This window comes from Spea bombifrons, chromosome 3 (assembly GCF_027358695.1).
Source record: "Spea bombifrons isolate aSpeBom1 chromosome 3, aSpeBom1.2.pri, whole genome shotgun sequence".
Lineage (NCBI taxonomy): Eukaryota > Metazoa > Chordata > Amphibia > Anura > Pelobatidae > Spea > Spea bombifrons.
Window position 1 is genome coordinate 10,109,934 of NC_071089.1, and position 25,067 is coordinate 10,135,000.

Genomic DNA, 25,067 nt, shown 5'->3' on the forward strand with positions numbered 1-25,067 from the left:
TAGTCCTGTGACTTGCTTCCTAACGTGGGCTTCCCAACCGTATTACGAAAGACAAATATCATCCCAAGTTACGTTGAATATTTTTGTTACGCAAATAAACCCCTCCCGCGCTCCTCTATTTTGACCTATTCAAACATGGCCGTGCCGTCACTCTGACTTTGAGACAGGCTTAGGGCATCTTGCGGCCGCTTGATTCGGTCACGTGCCTAGAAGCTGGCCAATCCGTGCACACAGATGCCCTTTGCGTGGATTTCCTGCGCGGAAGGTTGACACGAGAGGAGATAGATCTGCTGCGGAGAGGTGAGCGATGCTCGGCAAGTGAGACGGGTTACACCGGTATATTTGGGAGCGGGTCCGTACCCCACGGGATGTTCTAAGGCCTAGCATTTATTTAGTATACTCATGTGTATTCACTAAACTGGGAGTTTACTGGTGAAACATTTTAACTCGCTCACTCACTAATAAAATGCTGCAATGCATTAATACGGGGCATTAGTGTTACTAAGAAACCCTAATTCCTTCTTGATGTGGACATTTCTGCGGACTCTTTTGCTTAAAGCAGATATTGACACATGTAAAGATAACATAGGGGAGCTGGCTGGTGTGTGCGGGGTTAATTTAGTGTTAGACAGCCGTGCATAGAGAATAGCATCGACTGGCTGTACGGCACCCGGTCCGACACCCCGAAAACTGGGGTTTTCTCAGCTCTTTTGAACGTTATGGACTCTGAAGTGCTGAGTTATGGAGAGAACATCAGATACTGAAAGAAAAATTAAATTGAGGTAACCAGATAGCCTGGTCTTAATTATGGAGGTTCTTAAAAACTGAAAAAAATCTGGATCTAGAATATGAATTACCAAGGTAATATTTTCACGTCACTGGAATCTGTGCAAATATTATTGCAAGTGTCCGCCATTGAATAAAATGTATTTCGCCGATGCTGAATATTTAGCCAGTGATGAGCTGGCTGGTTATTGTAGCCTGGCGCCTAGGATTATACAGAGATAAGTCGTGTTTCCAGCAGCCAGCTCTATACAGGGCCAGCTTTTCCCAGGACCCTGCTGTGCTAGTGCGGAAGCTTCTAGTTCCAAAGGTGGTGCCCAAAGTATAGAGAGAAAGATGTCTGTAAGATTGAAGCTGGTGTCAGACGACCATCCATTACCAGCACCTTCCCCAGAGCCGTGGCGATTCCGCAACATTTTTATCTCTCTGAATATTCTATATTTTCAGGATGAATTTTTGATCCAGTTCCTCCATTGTGCGGATAATTAAATAGCCGCACTGTGTGGTTCATACGAGGTTTATATGTATTTAGCGTGTGCTCTGTTAATGGTGCTGGATGATAAACTTTCTGCTGTCATGCCTTCTTTTGATCTATACATATGGTCTGGTATGTGCTGGATATCTCTGGTCACGTTTATTCATCATGTAGGATACGGTTCTAACGCCGAGCTGGCCTGTTTTTGCCTTTTAGAAAGTAGAGGAGGATGTTCCTGACTAATATACTTCTTCGAAAAGGAATCCCCGGCCGTCAGTGGATCGGCAAATACAGGCGTCCCAGGCAGGTTACCTGGCAGATGAAGAGGGGGGTTATCCGAAGACTCGAAATCGAAGCAGAGAATGAGTACTGGATTAGCCGGCCGTATATGACCAAAGAGCAAGAACGAGGCCATGCCACTCAAAGGAGGATGGAGAGATTTGAGGCTCTTAAGAACATGCAGGTGGCTAACTTCCCCGAACACAAATATTTGGAAGATCATTTAAATCATTTAAATGTGACCAAAAAATGGACTCTTCCGTAATTTATTACTTAAAAGTCAAACCCAATTAAAATGTTTCACCAGATGTTATTTTGTACATTGTATTACATTGCAAGTAAATTACATGACGTATGAATATTTTTGATTGCCTGATTTTTTTCCTTCCTTGTTGCATACAAATATTTATCCCTAACTAAAACAAAAGCCATCCTTAACGAGGAAGTCAAAGGACCAGACAGAACAAGGAGAAACCAAAAAACAAAGGTTACATCAAATGGAATATGGATTCACTTGCTTGCGGTCTCAATGGTGGCACACGTAGGCAAGACACTATACTACAAAAACACTGTATTGACCCTTTTATAGTGATTGTGTCATTATGAACGTTTTTCACTAGACCCCCTATTTTTGGCTGTAATTGTGTTTTGTTTCTTTTTTTACTATAATTTCAAATATTTCCTTTATGAAACCTTTGCAATAGTAAGTTACAGCAGAACCCACACCATCTTTTTTTGTAGTATCTTACCCCATTATCAGCAATTTTGAATTACTGTACCCCCTTTGCCCTGTCGAAACACAATATACTCATCCTCCTCGCTGGACTTGTAGGAATTCTGCACACTGTAGTGATGACAGAGAGCAAATCACTACATATGTGGGAAAGAGGAAGAGATTTTCAGTCCTTCATGCTTTATTATAATTATCATTCATTATTATTCCCTATCAGCACATACTGTCTAATAACTGCATTGTTCCCATTTTGTCACTGAATCCAACTTTAGAGAATAAACTTATTGCTCTGGGTATGACGCAGTACATGGGGCATTTTATTTTCTTTCCCAAAAATTAATAAAGTGATTACAATACTAGTTTCAAACCCACTTAACAGAAATCTATATACTTCTTCATACCACGTGTACTACCGTTCGAAAGTCACTTAGTTCTTGTCCTTGTTTTTGAAAGAAAAGCAGATTTTGTCCATTAAAATAACTTGAAATGGAGCAAAAATCCAGCGCAGGACCCTTTCCACCTAATGTCGGTTTGTCTTAGCCTGTCAATTCTCATCTTATACCCCTTGAATATATTTATTGTATCAAGCGCTGCGTAAATTGTTGGCGCTATATAAATAAAAGATAATAATAATAGGCGTACAGAGGTCCTTTATCACTCCCAGCACTCCTGTGTTCCAATGGCACGTTGTGTTCGCTGATCTTAAATTTAAAAGACTAATTGATTATTAGAAAACCCTTTTTCAATTATGTTACGGCTAGAAATTTCCTTGTTTTCCATGAAAACAGCGAAGTGACTCCAAACTTTTGTACGGTAGTGTATGTGTAACTAAACTATAGTTGGTAATATATCGGTATATAATCTGCACAATCATGGCCAGCAGGGGGCAGTATAAAGATTTTTTTTTATTTTTTTTACTTGCTTTTCTTGAGAAGTCCCATCCTTTCCAAGGTTGTACTGTGTGTGAAGCATTCAGTTAGGGGGGTTCCTACAGTGCAATGTTTGTCTCTTTTTTTATGTTGTTGTGTTACCAGCAGAATTAAGTAGCTCACTTGGCTTTAAAGTGTTTTTTTTTTTTTTTTGGAAAAGTACTATTTTCTGTAGAAATTGAGTGTTTGTCTTTCAAAGTTCCTCCAGATCAGTTAAATCCACAGATACTTTAATAAAAATTGTATCCTCTTTAATGTAGCATGCGTTTTTGGGGTTCTCCAGTTGGATGTGAGGCACGAATCGTGGACACCCTGAAGCGATGTTCATGTCCCCTTCGGGCCTTTTGAAGCTGCTGCTGTTTGGATCTGCTTTGAAGACGTCTATGATATGATTCCTCTTTCCGCTCTGATCAAGCAACATGAGCGTCACCTTCTGCTTGAAGGGCCAGGGCAAGAGGGAATCAAACTCTCCCTTCATCACGACAAAGTACAAGGATAAATAGCCACCTTTCCCCGACCCGTCCCCATTTAGATAAGCCCTAGCGCACAGGCGGTAGCCGCAGCGGCTGGTGTAAAAATGTTGGCTGTGAATAGAAACCACTCGGCCCTCGGAAGCTTCTCTCTTCTTCCTTTTGTAGTCCGTGATTTTCCAGATGAGTTTGCCGTTATAACAAGTACCTTCCAAAAGCTGGAAGCGATCCTCGTTGCTGCTAAGTTGAGACTTTTGGATGTTGATCTGCAAGTCGTGTTTGCTGGACTGATTCTCAAGGTGTTCTGAAGAACATGAAAGGAGGGAAGATAAACCACAAACAGATAATGACTCAAATTCATTCACAACTCCTCTTAGAACGCCTAGATGTCCAACCTGCGGCCCTCCAGCTGCTGCAGGACTACATATCCCATGCTCCTCTGTCAGCCCCTTAGCTGAAAGAGAATTATGGGAGATGTAGTCCTGCAGCAGCTGGAGGGCCGCAGGTTGGACTAGATGGGTGAACTAGATGGGTGAAACAAACACAGTCTCACCGCATTGGTGTTTTTACTCTTCGCCCATGCCCTCCCGCCCATGCACACCGTATAACCACATTCCCCCCCTCTTGATTATCTTCCTGTCGCGTCGCATGTTTTAAACCAAAGATATTTACAGAGGAGCTACGCAGCTCCAAACACTCTCTATTCTAATGGTTTTAGTGCGGTTTTTGTATGGTTTTAAGCCAGGTGCCAGATGTTCATTTTAAATAGGTCTGTAAATAATAATAAAGCATTCATCCTGTACAAAATATAAAAAAAACAACTAATCCCAAAAATAATTTAAAAAAATCATACACCTTAAATAATGAAAGCTCAGAATTTCTATTTAACAAACACTAATGGCGGCCCTGAAACCAATCGACCGAGGCTGCAAATTGTAAGACGGCAATGCTTTCCCAAAAGTTTTGATCGATTCTGTGGTTCTCTAACATCCTGTGAGAGCCGTAAAACCTTACAGTCTACAGTTCTGATCTCATCTGTCTTTCCTGCTCGCGCTCCAACCTGCAGTCTCGTTCTGACGAAACATTAACCACGGGCACTCTTTCTCTAAAACCACGTTTCCCTTTACTCTCATTTACAGTAAAATAGCGTCTAAGAAACAGACTTTATATGTATAATCATTATATAAAAGGGGAACACACCTAAGCGGTCCTTGTAGCGTTCAATGGTGACTATCTTCTGGTTGGCACAGTCAATCTTCTCCATCAGTGGTCTCAGGTCCAGCCAGCCCTGCTCCTGGCTAACGAGTTCTACCAAACGAAGAACCTGGTTCTCCATCCACGCGGCTTTCTCAATATAACCAGCAACGGTCTATTAATGCAAAGAACATACATAATCTTACATTGTATTCTGTGCGTCCAACAATGGGGAGGTTGTGTATAAAAAGTGACTGCGGTGCAGGGGTTAAAAAGTTGTGTTACTGTCATAGCAATCGATTGACTTTGGTTTTACCAAAGTCTGCACCGGAAGTATTTTTTATACATAAAAATTACTGTTTTTCAAAACTGTTACTGTTTTCATATAATTCAATGTTTACCCAGCTGCGTATTTGGGTGTTTTTTTTAGCGCTAAGATTAAAATCATGAGAAAAACATCCGAAGTCCTTATATCATGGACTTTTCTTTACTCTATTCTCATAAAGGCTTCCTGAACCAATCAACAACAATCAGCAACTTAACAGGGGAGGAATAACCATGCAGATCCTCAGAAAGGGAAGTTATCTTTCCTCATTGCATACAAGTAAAAAACACGTATTGCGTATTTTAATCTGTAAACAAAATCATTTAGTGTATAGAACTGAGAAAAGTGACGGATCGGAAGCTTCGGAATTATGAAGTCCGTAGGGAAAGGGGCTAATCGGCTCACTGTGATGTTTGAATGGGGGATATCGCCTAAATATCACGTCGCTTCACACAGCGGCATCCTTCAGGTCTGCAGATAACCCAAGTCTATCGAGATATATATTCGGATCAAATGAAACAAAACCCAGTTTCACGGGAGTATTTAATGCTCAAAAGGAATCTTTACCTTCATCATCTCTATACTCTGGCTGGTCCCGTCTCCACGCTAAGGGGTAGGAAGACATGTATGTATGAAGGTACATGTGAACGTACTGATGTTTGTAGTATGATTGCTGCAGGGTTAATTGTATCCTGTACAGCTTTATAAGACAGTCTTATTTTATGGAGAGCAACTCCTCCATACGCTAGTTAAAATGAGTATGAGTACTTTGGGGTGGACTTGGGGTGAGTACTCTGGGGTGGACTTATTAGGGACCACCTTGGGAATGAGGTTCGATGGACCACCTGGAGATTTCACCATCCAGCTTTTCACATCGCTCTAAACCAACCAGCAATATAGTATGTCGGCTGGATACTCTGCGCTCTTCTACCGTGGCCACAGCCGGCAGATGCAGTCTTAAGACAGCAATACGGGTACTCGGGGGAGTCCACCAGCCGCCGACCGACTGGGCGTAAATGTTAAATGGAGTGCTGCCCTTACCTGTGTGCTGGACAAATGGCTCCCATTTACACCATTCAGCTGTGCAAACTGCTTACATTCCATTTCACACCATTTTATGGTTTCTGATAATTTCTGGATTTTGTTTTCTTTTAGTTCCAAATTGTGCTTTAGATCAAGTACCTAGGGAATAAAATAATTTATCAACACGAGGATAAGTCTGGTGAATTTTCAGCAGAAAAATTATCCTTTACCTCCAGACAGACAGGTACATATTTCAGCTTCCCGCCGATGGTTAATGTATTAAGAACACAGCATCTAAGATCAACATGATTTCCGTGGAGATGCTGGTGGAACTCACCTGTTTCTCGAGCTGCGTGTTCCTGTTTAAGACACAGAGTACGTGTTGATGGAGAAATGCGTCTTCGTGACTCTTCATTTCTCCACGTTTTACCTAAAATAAATGAGTCACAACTTTTATAATTTTTATCATATTCAAGCCATGAGGCTGATGTATACTCAATTTAGGGCTGCCTTCTTACACCTCAAGGTACATTGGTATATTCCAGGACATGCTGGGCCATATTTTTAAACGAGATAGCTCTAAATGTGGAGCAGTCTCCATAGAAACATAGAATTTGAGGGCAGATAAGATCCATTCGGCTGCGTCTAGTCTGCCCACTTTTTTTCTGATGTAAATACTCAAACCTTGATCAGTCCTTGGTCTTGTCTTAGATTCAGGAGCCATATGCATACCTGGAACTACCCGGAGCCCTCACTTGCATGATGCGGGCAGGAGTCTGACGTCTGTGGGCGGTCCTGCTGATGTCTGTGGGCGGTGCCAATAATGTCGCGGGACACACAGCTATTTAAGGGGCGGGAGTGCAGTGACCCAGAGGTCCAGAGAAACCACAGCTTCTCCCAGAGACTCCGGGCGAATATATATATATATATTATATATTATATATATATATATATATATATATACATACATATGTATTACTATACCTTTCTTCCATGGTTTTGTGCTTTTACTGAAACATTCCAGAGCCCCTCCCTGATGATGACATCACCTTCGCAATTACTAATTGTAATTACTAATTTTTGACATTACTGCTGAAACCCCTGGGGCATTTAGTAAAAACCCCTTTCTACAGAACAGATTAAGGGATTTCTAACATTTTAAAGTTTACGAAAAGGGGAGATCCCTTTTTGTTTTTTGTTTTTTACTTTTACTAATGTATCTGTTTTTGTTTTTACACCTTCTGGTTATCCCTCCCCACGGAGTTACTCATTCTGTGAATGTTTTTTTTTTTTTTTTTTTTTAAAACCCACCATAATAATAGGAATTTTTTTTATCACGTCTTATTTTTTGTTTTGCGCTATAAAGGATGTGCCCCCAAACCACAGGAACCCGCCTGCCAGGGGATCTACCAGGGGATCTACCAGGGAGATCTGTGCCTACATTTGGGGCAGATTTCTTTTCTCCTGCTTGCTAGTCATGACATCATAACGTGACACCTGAGTAATATTGTGGGCCAGCTCCCTGCTTGAAACTGCTCCATATGATAAAATAATTTATTATTTATTATTATTATTAACCATATATTAGTTTATCTTCAAAAAATGTGTTGATGTCCTCGTGAAAAACTCCTTATCACCCCATATTTATTTTCTCACCTTTATACTTTAACCCTCTGACATGAAACTGACTTTTGCACTTGGTGAAACACATTTCTGGGGAGGAAGGACTGTGAAAATGTAAATGTTTGCACAGTTTCCTTTTTACCGAAACAGTCCCCGTCAAAATGAAACTGCAAATAATAATTTGTTTCTTTTGCTAAGTAAACCACACGGAGCCTGTAAACTTCATTCGCCAGATGAAGAATCATCGAAATCAAGGGCGTACTGCAGGTGACTAAGCGGCCCTGGCACTTTAAGGCCAGTAGCCACCAAAGGACATGCATGTGGCTGCCAGCTGGACACACATAGCTCGGTTTATGTTTTTATACCCATGCCGCCAGGGCCGGCCGAATACTTAACGCCGCCTGGGGCGAAGTTTAAAACGCCGCCCCCCCCGCCGACGCCGGGGGGGGGGCGCGGCATTTTAAACTTCGCCGACGCCATAATCTACGATCCCCCCCGGTACTTACCTTTAAACAGTCCTGCGGCGAGTCTCCCTGCTCTGCCACGGTGCCGGCTTGTAATGTTGAGCGCCGGAAATTGACGTCACTTCCGGCGCTCTGCATTACAAGCCGGCACCGAGACCGAACAGGGAGACTCGCCGCAGAGGAGAGAGAGAGAGGGGCGCCGAGCGGGTAAGCGAAAACCACTCGGCTCCCCTCTCTCTCTCCTCCACTTCAAAAAAAAACAAAACAAAAAAAAAAAATTGCCCCAGTCTGCCCCATTATAGGGCCGGCCCTGCATGCGGCGTGCAGTCACATGTATCCAGCAGGAGGACCTGATCTGCCACTGGAGAGGCAGTATTAGCAAATATAAGGCCGACTGGCTACCGGCCCACCATGCATCTGCCCGGTGTGCCAGATGGCCAGTCTGGGTCTAACTGAAATGAGTTTTATGCAGTTATCATTGATTTAAAAGCGCTATTCCATCTACTCCACTGAAATTGACATTTCTATAATTTCTGAATTATCATGTGACACAAAACCAGGCAATTTGGACGAATCACGGAAAACCAGGAGAGACCCACAACAAAAAATATGAAAACGAAGCAAAGAGCTACAAACTTTCATTGGTGTCTTCGCTCTCACACACTTACCTGTCTCATGACGCTCGCTCACCCTCTCTCGGAATGTCTCCCTACCTTTTCTGCTGACAGCTTCTGTGTCCCTGTCTCCATGCTGCGCACCTCCGTTTCTTGTCTTGCATCTTCTTGTTCTTCTAAATTCTGTCTTCTCTCTTCTGTCTTCTCCTGCTCCAAAAAGTCTCCAGCATACCCTCTCGCTTTTTCTTCCAATCAAGGGAGATGTGCCAGGAAGCTCCGCCATTTTGGGGAGGTTCAGAGGCAGGGCATGCCCCTGTCCCGTTGTTCACGGAGAAGCGGACAAAGAATGAAGACTTTTTGGAGCAGCGGAAGAAGACAGAAGAACAAGCTGATTCAAGTCAAGAAATGATATGAAGTGGAGCTGCACGGCACTGAGATAGTGACACAGAAGAGGTTGTTGGAGAAGGTAGGGAGACATTCCAAGAGAGTGTGAGAGCATGAATGACAGAGTGAATGAGGCTGTAGATGGAGACATTCCGAGAGAACATGAATGAGAGAGTAAATAAGAGTGTAAAGGAGCATAAGAGAGTGAATGAAGCGGTCTACGGAGAAGGGAGAGTAAATGAGAGGGAAAGTAAATGAGAGTGTGAAAGAGCATAAGAGAGTGAATGAAGTTGTGAAAAAGCATAAGATGTTTTGTTTCTGAGTGTAAAAAGCCCCCTTTTTCGTCCAAAAGTTGTTCCCTTGCCAAATATCAAATGAAACAGGTTTTAAAGTACCCCCTATTCCTGTAAGCAGTCCCCTAACAGATACTAGGACCACAGGTTTCAGAACACTGCTAAAGAAATGTAACATTCAGTACCTTCGCATTACAGCCATAATTTGCAAAAGGGCATTCTAATTCAACTTCCGGGCATACAGAGAGGTGGCCATCCAGCTGTAAACAACAAAAAACATATTAGCACCTCTATCGTGAATAAAGTCAATATATTAAAAAACAGGGCATCACTCATTCATCTTATGAAGGCCTCGGCTGAGTATCTGCGTTACACAATGTTAAACATATTAACCCTTAAACCAGCTTTTTGGAAGCTTAATAGGTAATTTCCTCACCCACTAAACATAATTAAACAGAGACAAGAGGTAAAACTGTGCACTAAATGTTGCCCATAGCATTAGAGGTTCAACATGATATATATTCATATTATTAATGTATTTTTAGCACCAAAACATAACTCAAAGCCAGTCTTACCTCTTCTCTTGGGCTCGTTTGACTGCAGTTATTAGGACACGGAACCGGATACAGAGGACAAAATTGTTTGACATGAATCTGTAAAATTAAACAAATATTAATTGACTTTTATAACGAGCTACGATGTGTTACTCAGGAAAGAGGTGCCTTTGGGCTTTAGGGATAAAGAGTGGTCCTGGTGCACTCCGGGTAAACTCCGGGTCACGGGAGCGGTGTTGCGGAGCGGCCCACTCCCCGCCAAATTCCACTGCACCGTCGCATTATGTGCGGGGCAATCCTCGCATGCAATGTCAATGGAACTGCCAACTGATGTCATCGGGACCACCCAACCACATCCGTCAAGGAGGGGGGGGCTGGGTAGCCAGAGCCACAAAGTTCCCAGGTATGCTGATCACCATGGCAAGCGACAGAATAGTCCAGTAAGCAGCGAGTATATAACCTCCAACGTGTGCGCAAACATATAAACATAAAATTACCGGCAGGTTCACAACGGCGGTGCTCTGCTTGCAGTACCCACACAGTTCCTTTCTTAATTTACACTGCGTCTCCAGGTGGGTCTTCAAGTGTTTTCGGGGGATTTGATCATGGCATCCTTTGTTGGAGCACTGGATGGGTTGATATAAGCACTGGTCAAGGTGATCCTGGAAGAGCAGAATGAATTCAGTGAGCAGACTAGCTAAATTCATTGGTTCGGGTCTTTCTAGAAGTTGGAAAGCTGGCGCTACATATTCTAACGTGCCTTAATTGGAAATCTCAACTTTTGGACCTCTGCATTGGTAGCATCTCTTTGATTTCATCATTAGTTCAGCAAAACTATATCATTTATCACATTACAGTTATTTTTATAGCGCCAGCAGATTCAGTAGCGCTGTTACAATTTATTACTTATTTTTTAAAGTTATTGATTTATTGTACTTATTAGTATATTATTTGTATTATACTTATTGTTAGTATTTATATAGGGACAACAATTTACGCAGAGCTTGTTACAATACATCTATTCTAAAAATATTCAAGGGGTCTGGCAAAATGTGAACCGATACATTAGGTAGAGCGTACCCTGCTCGCAGGAGCTTACAATCTAAAAAGAATATTAAAACTATAATCCAAACACATTGTTTTTGGTACCTGGAATCTTCCCAGTGTTGATTTTGCATCACAATCAGGGGTGTTCTTGCAATAAACTTGTAAATTCAGGACTTCCCTTTTGCAGCAATTATCTTTAAAAATCTGGAAAATGATTTGCAAATAAAAGTCAACGGAGCCAACGGAGCCAACGGAGCCATTCCATCAGCGTGACGGCAAAAGTCATACCTAGAACTATTGGGTTCCATGCTAAGCAGTGGGACAGCCCTGCCAGAAAGGTATAGTTTCCCCGCGGACATTATAAACTCCAAGGGTCAGCCCTCCGAGGCACATTATTAAATATGTTATATGTTATATATATGTTATATGTTATATATATGTTATATGTTATATATATATATATATGTTATATATATGTTATATGTCATATATATATAACATATAACATATATAACATATAACACATATATATGACATATAACATATATAACATATAACATATATATAACATATAACATATATAACATATAACATATAACACATATATATGTTATATGTTATATATGTTATATGTCATATATATGTGTTATATGTTTTATGTTATATATATGTTATATGTTATGTTAGTAAATATGAGCTGAAAATATTAAGCTCGCAGCTAAACTTTAATGGATTTAAACGCTGGTTTTGATATATCTATCTACATATCTATATATATATAACTATCATGCACCTACAACGTACTTTTATGTAGAGCTTCATTTAGAACCTGCTAGATTGAATTTGGCAAACATTAACTTTTAGAATACTAAAGGTTTCAAAGCATGCTGTGAAACAAATCGTTTCTCTTACCTCCTGTGGATTAATGGTTTCCTTATCAATTGGGCAAATAGAAGTTTCATGCCGCTCGCTGCATAAAAGATACATAAAAGTATACATTCATTCAAATTTGCTTTTCTGTATATATACCGGTATATATATATATATATATATATATATATATATAAAACACAGGTATACATCACTTTTTTTTAAAGATTTACACAATGAACAAAATGCCCTATTGACTCCGAACTGTAGCATATAGGATGTAAAAAAACCCTCTTTTGACCCTTTGTTGCCCAAACCCTCATTATTTACGTAAGAAGCATTTTCTATCCTCCACAATGAAGTTAATGAAGTCGGTTTAAAGCTGAGTTTGTTGGCGGCTGGTTTCACGCTAGTTCTATTTTTAAATGTGTTTACAGACATTTCCTAATTACGAGGAAACGTGGGCGCGTACCTGACCACGCTTTGTTGGGTTACAATGCATACAGTGACATGGTACAGAGGGCACGGTGTTCTCACAGATGCGGCTGTAAGGTGTAGGAACACTTTGAAGGCTGAGTCCGGAAGCTGTAGGTGCTGGAGACTATGATGATTGTTAAAACTTCGCCCAACCACCCCCCAATGGTATTGAAATACCTGCCCTGCGAAATATGTTGGAGCTATATAACTCAATAAATAATCATAATTTAGTGGATACATCTCATCTGCCAATTCAAAGAAACACAGAGTTTGATGGCAGATAAGAAACATTCGGCCATTTGGTCTTCCATTTTTTTCAGACTGTAATCAGTCCTTTGTCTTGTCTGAGATTTTCAGGATTTTTTTCTTAGGGTAAGTTAGCGATGTATCTGCCTCGGGCCCTACCCTAGGACTGACCAAGGATCCTCGGCTGCCCCCTCCACAGCCGTATTGGCAAAGTGCCGTTTAAAGAAAGTTATGGAGGCTGCGTTGACTTGGCACAGCTTCCATGATATAAATGGGCCCATTGAGCACCAGGACACCAATGGGTCTGATCATCCATGAGGGCGATCTGTCCTGTGGTTTTGGGGCTGTGGAATACCATTCCTCTGGACTAACCCCCCTAGTCCTGAATACGTCACTGATCATAGTCACACACAAGACGGGGAACGGGAGAGATATTCCATCTGGATAAACTTACCTCAAACTCATTACGCATTTTTCACAAAATCTGTGACCACATCCGGTTTGGTGGGGGTTATGAAGAACAAGACAGCAACTGGCACACTTGTATCGGTCTTGTAACTTTTCAACAAATACATACTCCAGTTTGGGCTCGAAATCCAGAGATGTCCCCGCGCTAGAGTTCTGCTTTGGAACTTTGGTGAAAAAAATATCCTCGTGGGCCATGGCGGTGTTCTAAGAGAAGATACAGGGAACCAACTTTACCATTTTATTGATAATCATCTGAACATGTACTTAATTACTCTAACATGAAGCAAAAGCATCAATTCAGGGACTAAAGACACATTTTAAGGAAAATACATGTAGGAGTAACAAGATCATTGGCTTGGTGAAAAACTCATTGTCCTAGCTGTTCTCCAGAACTAACTGCACATATATATGTCCACCTCCAACCGTATTCATGTAGAACAAGCTAATGATGGTATATAGGAGGGCGGACAGCATAGTATTAATACATACCTCTGAATCAGTTTCCTGCTGACATATGAAGCTTGACCAAAATGTGTGGTTTCACAAGCAGTAGCTCATACTCTAGCTATGGAAAGATCGAAGAGATTATATCTCACATACACCACATATGAATGAAGAACGCTTTGCAATGACAATTGTATGTGAGCCTTATTTAGTAAAACACAGTCTTCTTTGGACCTTATTGCCTGTTGACGCTGATCGCCTTGATATCTCTGAGTTGCTGGTGTCTTCTGCTCTATATTGCCTTGGTCTCAATTTGGTTTAATAATACCTTAAATACAGGTGAACCCCGTGTCCCTGAGTATTTGCTAACAGCCAAGTAGAATCTTTCTTTTGGCTAATTCATGATCCTGCCTTCAGGATTCTACCCGATACCTCGCACCACCACTGGATGGAGGAGAATCCTTGGCCATCCTTGGCCATCTCACAAACTCATGGATTAATCCCCTAGGTAGGTTCTGTTGTACCAGATGAAGACCTGTGTTCTAAGGGTTTTATCTATTTATATTCAGATTCAAGGGTTCTATAATTAACAACAGAAAATCATAGAACCTAAACATCTCTTTTTTGGCTTATGACAAAAACATAGCAGATGATGGGTAAATAGAATATTTATGACCCCAAAAAAAGACCGAGAAGCTGACCTTAAGTCAATTATGATGTTTACAGAAGTGCAAATGTCTACTACTTCACCTGGTAGGGATAAGCAACGAAGTTCTGATTTTCCTTATACATAAAATATGGCGGACTAGTAACTTTTCACACTTTAAAAGTTTTTTTTGGAATATACATTTACATAGAGAAATATAAGCAATTACTATTTCAATAATACGTTGTCATGCAACTACATAAACTGGTGGTTTTGTGATGTCACATCGTGCTTCACCCACGTTATGTCGGTGGTGTTCTGACCCCACTAGAGGATTCCTCCACGGAATGTCCTCTCTACACATTTCCAGTGCATGTGTGTGCATAAAACAAGACATTTTAATAATCCCAGAAATATGCAAAAACTGGGAAACCAAATGAATCATCAAAACTTGACCACTATTATTTGCTCATGTCAAACAACCCTACCCCCCCCCCCCAAATAATGAAAGCTGTACATTTACAACATTGGAAAGAATCGTAGTTGAGAAATTTTGGGGGGAAATCGTGAACGTCCGGAAAAAATAGTGGAAGTTTATGACCCCGAATACAAACGATTTTCGCTTTTCTCAGCAAGAAGGAAACATAAAGAAGACGGGTCAGAAAAACAGAGTGATTCAGACGGCAGAGAGCGATATTTACACAATTATCACGAGGCTGGAAACTCCTATTCATTTATGACTAAAACAAAAATCCTGCATATAAAAGGAAAAACATTAACTCAATAATGTATAAAGTCAATAAATTTGGTTTGTATGAGTGCCTGTAAAATATATAAATATTTAGTCTACAAATACAAGCATGATTTAAAAATCTCAGTATAAATGTTGGCAACAAGAATACAGAGAAATTTGACAAAACAGGAGAGACCTCTGAGGTCCAAAACATTTATGTAACGGATAAAAGTTCCAATTTAACTAAAGACGCCAATGCATGTATAGAAGACAGAAGTCGGCTGGCGGTCTATCTGAAGCCAAGCAGGTAGACAGACAGACAGACACGTGCTGAGGCTGCGCATGGGCTCCATTCGTGGAAAAAGAAAGTCTTCCATAGGTTTACTCAAAAATGGAAATGAGAGAAGATATTTGGGCAAAGTGTCCACCAGTGTCTGTGTTTTGTGGAAGTTGTTGTTGCTCATGAGGCATTTAGTCAAATGTCCTTTGCAAAGAAGGTTGCTGCCTACCCCGTCTCTCTATATAGAAGGCGGCTGGTACTCTGCTCAAGCAAAGAGGTATTGGCCACAATTAAATTGCGATCTAATAATAAATACACATTAACCATAAGATCACACACACACATACACACATACATACACACACACACACACAGTACTTCCATACATTGATGGGGAACAGGCTCATTACAAAATACAGTATATATATATATATATTTATTTATATATATACCTTATTGCCCTGAGTCTGCTAAGCACCAATTGCACGAATATGCTGTCACCATGGTTACTGGTGAATTGTATAGAAACATGTGGATACATGTATTTACAGAAACTTCTAGGGTAACTTACTGATATCCGAGGCAGCCAAGCGTCCTGGGTGCAGAGCCTGGATGCCACTAGTCATCACTAGCCATTAGTATAAGGATGATGCTGCCAACAGTCACTGGTTTGGGGGTCCTTTTGAGGCTCTTTGGTCCTACGCAGAGATCCTTGTTATTTTGTGTACAGGGGATGAGCTCCGTGTGCCGGGGATGTTCTCAACATACAGATCTGTCTGCAGCTGACAAATACGGGGTTTTTAATTTCAGTTTCACCCAGATCTGGGAGGAGAGGAAATCAGGGCCGGGGCTGATCTGACTGAAGTCATTGTGGTAGGAAGAAGGGGACGTGGGCTTTGGAAACTAAAATACGCGATATTTCAAAAGAAAAGGGAACAACATTCTAGCACTAAACCCGATGCGCAATTCAACGGCCAGCATGCTCAGGGAGTGTGCTGCGTACTCTGCCTGTTCTGCGGTGAAGTAACTCACGGGTCCTGGGCGGCAGAACATATTACTAGGACCTGTACAACGTCTCGCATAAAAGAACAGCCATTATCCCTGTCATTTATTTTGTTACACGAATAAATAAACCCCCTTCCTCTTTTTGATGCATATTTGGCTCATCTAGTTTGCCCGTTTCTCCTGATGTTCAGCATAGCTTTATGGTGATCCTATATATGTTTAAACTCTCTCACCCTGTTAGCCTCTACTACTTCTTCTGTGAGGCTCTTCCATTTATCTACCACTCTATCCGTAAAGTAAAACTATCTTACATTACATCTAAGCCTCTGACCAGCTAGTTTTAGATTATGACTTCTTATTCTAACATTTCTCCAGCTTTGAAATAAACTTCGATCCTGTACAGGGTCTCCAGAACTGTACCCCTCGGTGACGTATCACCAGAGATTTTACTTTGTGTTATATGAATCCAACAAGGTACATGCAAAAGAAGAAAGGAGACACTGTACTGGGTGGAATGAAAGAGATCCATGATAAGGAATCACTAATGTTATGTTTTGATGGGTAGAATGGGTGTGTATTGGCTATTTTATTTTTAAAGCTATTGACTGGTTTCCTGGTGGGCTGGCCGGTCCGTGGGCCGGCACACAGAGGTGCCATGGTCGCTGCGATTTGTTAAGTGGCCACATGGCCGCCCCCTCCGACCGCTTAATGATTTTGAAGCTGCCAGTGTGCAGGCACCATGCCCCCACCAGTGCCTTAGCGAGGCTCTTTGCCCACCCCTTTGAAGATATTCAAAATGGGGCTGCCTTGGGGCAACAATGAAATAATACAAAAAAGGGGGCGGCTGAGGGTTATAAGCACACAACAGGGCGGTTGAGGCATCACATAAATCGATACAAAACGGGGGTGGCTGTTTACAATACACATGGGTATGGGGGGCATTACATTAACCAGTACAAAAGGGGGTGGGGGCATAAATTCACAAAGGAAGCTGGCTGGGGGCACAAATACACATGGGGCAATACACAAGGGTGTGGGGGGGAGTACATTAATACTAAAGGGGGGCCTGGCTTGAGCATCAATACACAAGAGGGCAAACACACAAACAACAAAGCAGCGTTCCAAACTGCTTTCCAAACTGTTCCAAGTTTGTTCTTCAAATTATCAACTAAATTTGGTTAATTGGTTGATTTAGTAACCAAGAAGGCAATTATTTTTTCACACAGGGCCAGGTAGGGTGGGATAGCTTTTTTCATACATGAAATGATCATTTAATAACTGCATTTTGTGTTTACTCATGTTACCATTGTCTAGTGTTAAAATTAGTTTGGTGATCTGAAACATTTAAGTGTGAAAAATCCCCCCAAAAAATCCAAAAAATAAATCAAAGAAATTGGGAAGGGGCAAATACTTCTCAGCACTGTAGTTGTGGAAATGTAATTCTCACCGCATGTGCATACAGTAGATAACGAGGCAGGTGGCATATTGAGTTAAACACTACTCATTTAGGTGAAGAAGGGTAAATAAAAACCTGAAAATAAATTACTTACCCTTTTAATAAGAAAAAAATAAAAGCCCGTGGTCCTGAAGAACTGCCAGAGAACACAAAACTGAAATAAAGAATCTTACACATGTGATTATTCAAAACTTTAATCCTATGATCAAAGCATCAAGCGAATTACCATAACAAGTAAAAACATAATAAAGAGAACATAAAAAACCCAAAACAGTATAACCAGACAACTGGCTTTCACAGAATGAATCACTGAAACACTGTATCTTACACTTGACCCGTTGCTTGATGACATTCAGTATACCATCAATGATAACTGTCAACTTACAGCACCAATTCAATATACTATGACATATAACAAGATTAAATACATTATTAAAACACCAAGAAGATATACAAAGCTCCTTGTTCTTTTCTGATGTATTTCCAGACAAAAAAGAAAATATAAAATAACATTTATACTCCATAGATGAAAAAAGTCACGTTATCAAACCTATGCAGAATGTGATATCTTTTATAAGGCAATTTGGGGAGTTTAATTTTTTTGCGGGCATGGGGGGCTTAATTGTAACCTTTTAGTATTGGTGCAAGATTAAATTCCGCTGCAATTGCCCAAGTCATAGCTAAAAATACTATCAGTCAGAACATCAGAACATCTGGTTTACCTTAGAGCCCCAAACATGAATTAGCTACATAGGATAATCACAAAGTATACCACTGATACCGTATCCAGCTGAGTCTGGTATTCAATGATATTGTAAAGCGGACCCAGGAACTGGGGGTGGGGGGGAACATTCAAAAAATTATAAACAATATGCTTACATGTTCCGACAGATTTTATTTTGTACATTAAATACAGTCATGTAGGTAAGCATTGAAGAAAAATGTGTTTTATTTTAATTTTGCTCCAATAAGCTTCCTTTATCTGCAGACATGGAGGCCGCCATTGTTGGCAGTCATGTGATACTTTGGATGACTTCCCCTGCACAATCACCACACTGAGCCGATTCTTTATGGCGATGCTAATGAAGTCCTGTTTATCCAATGAAATCCTTTGTCGTTTCTTGCATAGACTTTTTATTCGCGTCTATCTGGATGATTACGTTGATACATTCAGTTGTTAATCACAAGGCAGTATGATCGTTTTTATCTAGTAGACCAGGCCATGACAACAAAACTCACACGCACGACAAATATAATAAAAACATTTGAAAACTAGAATTGTTTTTACAAAATACAGTTTTGTTAAAAATTCAATGTGTTAATATTAAAAAAAAACACTTTGTGGCAGTTTATTTTAAAAAAGATTAACATTTTCCTGTAACTGTTTGGGATTTAGCACTCTCAGATTTATGTTTTTATTCAATATATGTATTTTAAAATATTTAGTATTTTCGTTGTTAACACAGACCATACAGTAAATTATTGTATTAATTCATTTTCTGAATCTTAAAATATTTCCAATTTATTTTATTAAGCAGGTATTTTAAATGATTTCTGTAGTTAAGTGTTATCTGGTGATAACCGCAATGTTTCCATATCTGAGCAGTAGACATACGCTGGGGAGTATTAGTGGTTGGGTTAACAATCAGCTTGGTGTGCTGAGCCCAACTAACAAGCCGCCGGTCCAGGCAGGGGTGCCAAGTCCCACATGTATGAAAATTATTTAAATGGCCAACTCTCTTATGGGGTCACCCCGCAGTCCTGCCTATTTTTCCAAAGCAGAAAAGAAATGGCATTTAACCCCTTAATGACAAAGCCCATACATGTACCGGCGCAAAATGCATTGTTTTCAATGGGTTTAGGGACCGCCCATTGTCCTTAAGACAATACCTTTTAAATACATGGCATTTAATATTCCAGATAACACAATGTATACTCAAAGGGTAAATCATGAAAAATTACATTTGCTTGATTCACTTTGAAAATGCTTTACACGAGAGTCAGAACCGCACAGGATTTAAACAGGGAGGGTGGACTAGTCTTTCTTTACTACATATTGCCATTACTGGGATCGCCCTGGAACCCAAGGAGGGAGAGAGATGATTGCTTGACTATTCATTAACTGCCCCTTCCACCCAATTCAGGGCGAGCCCAGCCCTATTGCCTCCAGGACAGCTATGCATCCGGCTTTTGGGGAGAATCATTGGAGTTCCAGTTTATCCAAACAGAGCAAATAAAAAATAGACTATACTTACAGAGACAACTGTGCCTGAAAAGAGTCTACATGGCAGAACCTCGCTGTGGATATAAAGACATGCTATCCGGTTTGGATTCAGCTGTTAAGGGAATTTGGGTTTAAACTTATGCTGGTTTAGTAGGTTGCGATAGAACGCAATGTAATTCTTACGGCACTCAGCCATACAAAGGGGACGGAATTAGAAACTAAAGAAAATAACTCACCTTCGATTGCACATTTTAGCGCGTTATTACCGACGGTATGTGCAATTCTCAGAACGATAAGGTTACAGCGGCTTCGTCATCAAAAGTGACTTGTTAAATGGTTTAAAAGCTTTTGCGCACCGTACATTTGGGCTAAAACCCTTTTTTACTTAAATTCCCCGTTTCTTCTATTGAAATGATGGCCTAAATTAGCCTAAAAGCTTTTGCGCACCGTACATTTGGGCTAAAACCCTTTTTTACTTAAAATTCCCCGTTTCTTCTATTGAAATGATGGCCCACTCCTTCCTTAAGCATTAAAAATAAATAAATAAAAAAATTTAAATTATAAGTAAATAAGAGGAAGTTCGATTCTACCCATTACAAATATATCTTCTACATGTATGTTAAAATGTTGACAACATTTTTAACATCTTTTTTTTTTTTTTTTTTATACATGTTCGATTAATATCAACTTTATTTTTGATGATGTGTTTTGTTTTTTGAATGGAAAGTGTGAGTGGTCAGTTCCCTAAGACACCATTATAAAAAGTCTGCTTACCTAAGAGGTAATTAAACTCAATAAATAATTTATTAAAAAAGAAAGGGGCCTAGAAACATTTATCACATACATATACACGATTATAGGAATATTGGTAATACTTCACATTGGGCATTCATATACTGAAGGCTCTGCAGACGAAAGACTAAATTTTCAATATTATACATCTAGACAAATAACAGCAATTAAATCATCACGTTACTCCGGAGTACGTCAAAAGATACAATGGAATTTGCCTCATAATGACAAATTTATACCCTTTCTACAAACGCAGTGAATTTACAAGCAAAAAACGATTGACCTTGCGGTTCCTGATCAACAACGAAAAGGAGGCAAGGGCTTCACTTCAAAATTCTTCTAGATAGAGAACAAACCCCTTTAAATATATCACAGAAAAAAAAACACATTTCAAAGAGACCAAAGGATATGACAATTGCATAACTTTTTCTAAAAGACATATAAAAAAAATAAAAAAAAACACAGTGAATGGCTGTGATTCTAGAATGTTTGGTGCAGTTGCTGTGACTTAGGCTAGAAACTTTCACTAGATCAGACGTGATTAAAACCGAAGGTTTGTGTTTCAATAACACAGAGGAGGTATTATTTTATTTTGAGAGCAGTTTAACTGAACACAATTTCTCCAAACGCTAAAACATGATGGCTAATGAGATGTTCAGATACGACACAACCACGAACACAAAACGAAAAACAACTTTGGTGTACAGTTTGATTTTAGGTTGCTGTGTGTATGTATGTATGTAATTTTATATATATACATATATATATATATATTATTATTATTACATACATACACACACACAGAATATGGACAAAAGTACTGGGATACCTACAACAACACTTTCAGGGAACATTCTAAATACATAGTATTAATATGTAGTTATATGAAACTATAACAGCTTCCACAAGATCTTGGGGTGTTTCTGTTGTAATTTTTGTCCATTCATTTAGTAGAGCATTTGTGATGAGAAGGTCCGGCTCACAATCTCAGTTCCAGTTCATTCCAAAGGTGTTAAATGGGGTTGAGGTCAGGTAACTGTGAGGGCTGGCTGCTTCCAACTTTGTAGGAACAGTTTGGGGAAGACCCTTTTCTATTCCAGCATGACTGCGCCCCAGAGCACACAGCAAGCTCCACAAACACATGGATGAGTTTGGTGTGGAAGAACTTGACCGGCCGCACAGAGCCCTGACCTCCACCCCATCGAACACGATTAGGATGAACTAGAACGGAGACTGCGAGCCGGGCGTCTCGTCCAACATCAGTGCCTCACCTCACAAACGCTCTACTGGATGAATGGACAAAAATTTCCACAGAAACTCTCCAAAATCTTGTGGAAAGAAGAGTGGAAGCTGTTATAGCTGCAAGAGGGAGACCAACTACATATTAATGTCTATGTACTTAGAATGAAATGTCATCAAAGTCTCCGTGCAGTGGTCAGGTGTCCCAATACTTTTGTCCATATAGTGTGTATACACAAATATACATGCACACATTCTAGGTCTTTTTCCACAAATGTCCATATTTTCTCATTTACTCAAGCTACGCAGCTCAAGAACTTGATTTTCAGGGCTACTGATGGGGATCTAAAATTTGGGTGTGTATAACCCAACATCCCTGCTTGGACTAAAGTGCCATGAAGATTCATAGCCCTTTACATTGGTATGTTTCCTAGGACCCAACTGAGTTTCATCATGGAGTTACTTTAGGGAAATTGTAGAAATATAGAAATAACAATTTATTCACCAACAGGGTGAACTAAATGCCCCTTTGCAGAAAAGACTAGTGTGTGGTGTACCTCATATCTATTGAGGACTACAGTATGTATACACACACACACACATATATATTATATATACTATATATATATATATATAATATACACACACACACACACACATTTTCTACTCATAAATATATAAGATATGGATAAAAGGTTAGTGTATGGTAATAATAAAAAAAATATATACATACAACCACCTTTAAATAAATATGGAGAACTTGATTGATGAAAATGATGGGACAAAGCTATCTGTCTCATCTCTAGAGTTTTTGAGACAATGTTTCCTTTGGAGAATTTAGGTCTGCTCTGTTGCTCAATGTATTGTAGCTTGTTGTTCGGTCTGGATCCCAATAAGAGACGGTGGCTGTTGATTAGTGGTTGTGGTTACTACAGGTCTTGGGTTTAGACGAGGAGGCATGGAATTAGCTGGGCGGATTAGAGGTGGCGGTGGCTGGTTGAGCGTGGGCCTTGGCTGAATAAATCTGGCCTGCTGCTGAAGAGGCGGTGGCTGCCGGTGAAGGGCTGGAGCGGCTGGCAGAGTTGGTCGAAGGAGCGGTGGAGGCTGATTCAGGGTGGTCACTGAGGTCGCTGGAGCCGAGGCACAGGACTGGGTCGGAGGAGACTGGCCTGTGGGAGGAGTTGTTTGATTGGTCTGAGTCTAAAAGAATGACAAATGCAAGCTGTATTTTAGACTATCACATTACCATTAAGCATCGTCCTTACAAATGACAAGCAATGTTTAAGGCCACAATGCAAACAACAGTATAAAATGTTCTTATACTAAGTAAATCTGTCTTGAAATGGTGCTTTAGCATATAAATAGCTTTCAATTAGGAATACTAAAGTCGAGCCTACACAATTGCCAGACTACATGTTTATGCTGCTGTACTCTACCTCTTTAAATCTACCAAATTATGTTATTAACGGAGAACTGGAAAAAAAGGTAACTTCTCAACTCAAGGCTGTGGATACACAAACACACCTCATCTTCTTCATCAGTGCTCTTTCCTGATGGCACATGAGAAGTGTTTTTTGTGTCATCCCCTAAAGTAGAAGCGTCACCATTAGAAGCCTGGGTTCCTTGTTCTGCTTCCCACTCCTGCAATACCTCCTCTAAGTTAAACCGACGCCTGTAGTTTACAAAGAAGTTCTTCACTTGACCAACAGTCTTGTTGCCAATTACATCTGCAATAGCTTGAAAATCTTTACCATATTTGCGGACACCTGGAAGGCAAAGTACAATATTCACCAAAGACAGTACACTCAATGGGTGCTGTGTATGTAAACAGATGGGTATGGTTTATGTTGTGCTTCTTCAGTTTCAGTGCTTAGATGTTATTTTTAAAGACACCGCATCTTAAGTGATGGTGACAGCGACCAGTGACCTTTAGGTCGGCATCAATCAAGAGTTTTAGAAAGGCGAGCTATAACTTTGCTGCGGGGAGTCGCCTAGATAGGGACACGTTGAGTAAACGTCAACTGCACAGAACATGCAAGAAAACGCATTCAGAAAATGTGACCAACTGGCTCTTCTCTCTCTTTAGATCCCTGTTCACCCCAATACCAGCCAGCGGTATCGGATGATGATTAAACAAGCAGTCCACCAGCAGCAAGGGAAGAATGAAAGAGCCACTCAAGTTATCCACGGGATGATCATCAGCCTGCCAACAGCTCAACAGCCGCAAGGTGCCAAAATCCGACCAACAGCCCCCCAATGTGTATTCTGAATGTTTTCATCTTGCGCATCAGAAATCATTTTATAAAGAAATAATTGGATGAAGAAAAAAAATGGATAAACAATATTATTTCTGATTCACGATGCAAACTGCTACCGGCCCCACACTATGAAAACCAAATGGTATATCTATGACAAACTTAATGGATTTATAAATAACCAAAATAAAGCTTATATAAAAAAATACCAACTCTTTAACAGCTTGTGGTTGCCAAACTAAGAGAGACTTAAGCCAAAGAAAATAAAATCCATGCTTGGGTATACTGAAATAAAAATTGAAATAAAAAAATAAATATATATATATGGAACTCCCACTTTAGAATGATATTTTCCCATTATTGGCATGTCCTCTGACACCCTAGCAGGTCAAAGTCAACACATGCGCTAGGGTTCCAATAAAGAACAACTCACAAAGATATACAGTCCACGTCTATACAGCACATCTCCTAATAATCTCATTATAATAATAATAAAGATACTATCTCAGTCTTTACTGGAAGCTTTTTTTCTATCATGTTGTTCTCAATCTAAGGGAACACAATCGAAACCCATTTAGCATAAAATGTTTAATCTCTGTTCTCCAATAAGTATAATTATCTTGGAGATCTTTTGTTTAAAAGTCAGAGAGTACTCTATAAAGACCTGTGGCTGAAATAGCATGTCCATTACTTTCCTGTTCTGAAGTCCTCTCCATTCTTCTCACCACCACTTTATGAAGTG

At 40.2% G+C, this 25,067-nt stretch overlaps 3 protein-coding genes across 5 annotated transcripts in view; 1 reads left to right on the forward strand and 2 right to left on the reverse strand.

The window, feature by feature from the left end:
- Positions 1–181: 181 nt before the first annotated feature.
- MRPL57 (mitochondrial ribosomal protein L57) lies at positions 182–1,896 on the forward strand. Of its 2 annotated transcripts, none has more exons than XM_053458805.1 (2): positions 182–300; positions 1,475–1,896. In XM_053458805.1, the coding sequence occupies exon 2, from the start codon at positions 1,488–1,490 to the stop codon at positions 1,800–1,802; it is 315 nt and encodes a 104-aa protein (XP_053314780.1). In that variant the 5' UTR covers positions 182–300; positions 1,475–1,487; the 3' UTR covers positions 1,803–1,896. The 2 variants fall into 2 exon arrangements, with proteins under 2 accessions (XP_053314780.1, XP_053314781.1); XM_053458806.1 differs by having other exon boundaries at positions 269–336.
- Positions 1,897–3,314: 1,418 nt separating this feature from the next.
- On the reverse strand, positions 3,315–13,776 carry TRAF5 (TNF receptor associated factor 5). The gene is made up of 11 exons (XM_053459981.1): positions 13,741–13,776; positions 13,238–13,455; positions 12,103–12,160; positions 11,293–11,394; positions 10,641–10,805; positions 10,165–10,242; positions 9,775–9,849; positions 6,549–6,641; positions 6,230–6,370; positions 4,870–5,038; positions 3,315–3,973 (listed from the first exon to the last, which is right to left on the reverse strand). Exons 2-11 carry the CDS (start codon positions 13,444–13,446, stop codon positions 3,393–3,395), a joined length of 1,671 nt encoding a protein of 556 aa, XP_053315956.1. The 5' UTR covers positions 13,447–13,455; positions 13,741–13,776; the 3' UTR covers positions 3,315–3,392.
- A 9,009-nt stretch (positions 13,777–22,785) lies between these two features.
- Positions 22,786–25,067, reverse strand: part of RCOR3 (REST corepressor 3) — a 17,099-nt gene continuing 14,817 nt past the window's right edge. Inside the window, exons 11-12 of one of the 2 annotated variants that reach the window (XM_053458667.1) lie at positions 23,595–23,836; positions 22,786–23,270 (exon numbers count right to left, since the gene is read on the reverse strand). In XM_053458667.1, the coding sequence (XP_053314642.1) occupies positions 22,926–23,270; positions 23,595–23,836 (587 nt within the window). In that variant the 3' untranslated portion in view covers positions 22,786–22,925. The remainder of the gene's footprint in view (positions 23,271–23,594; positions 23,837–25,067) is intronic. The other variant, XM_053458669.1, reaches the window with a different exon arrangement.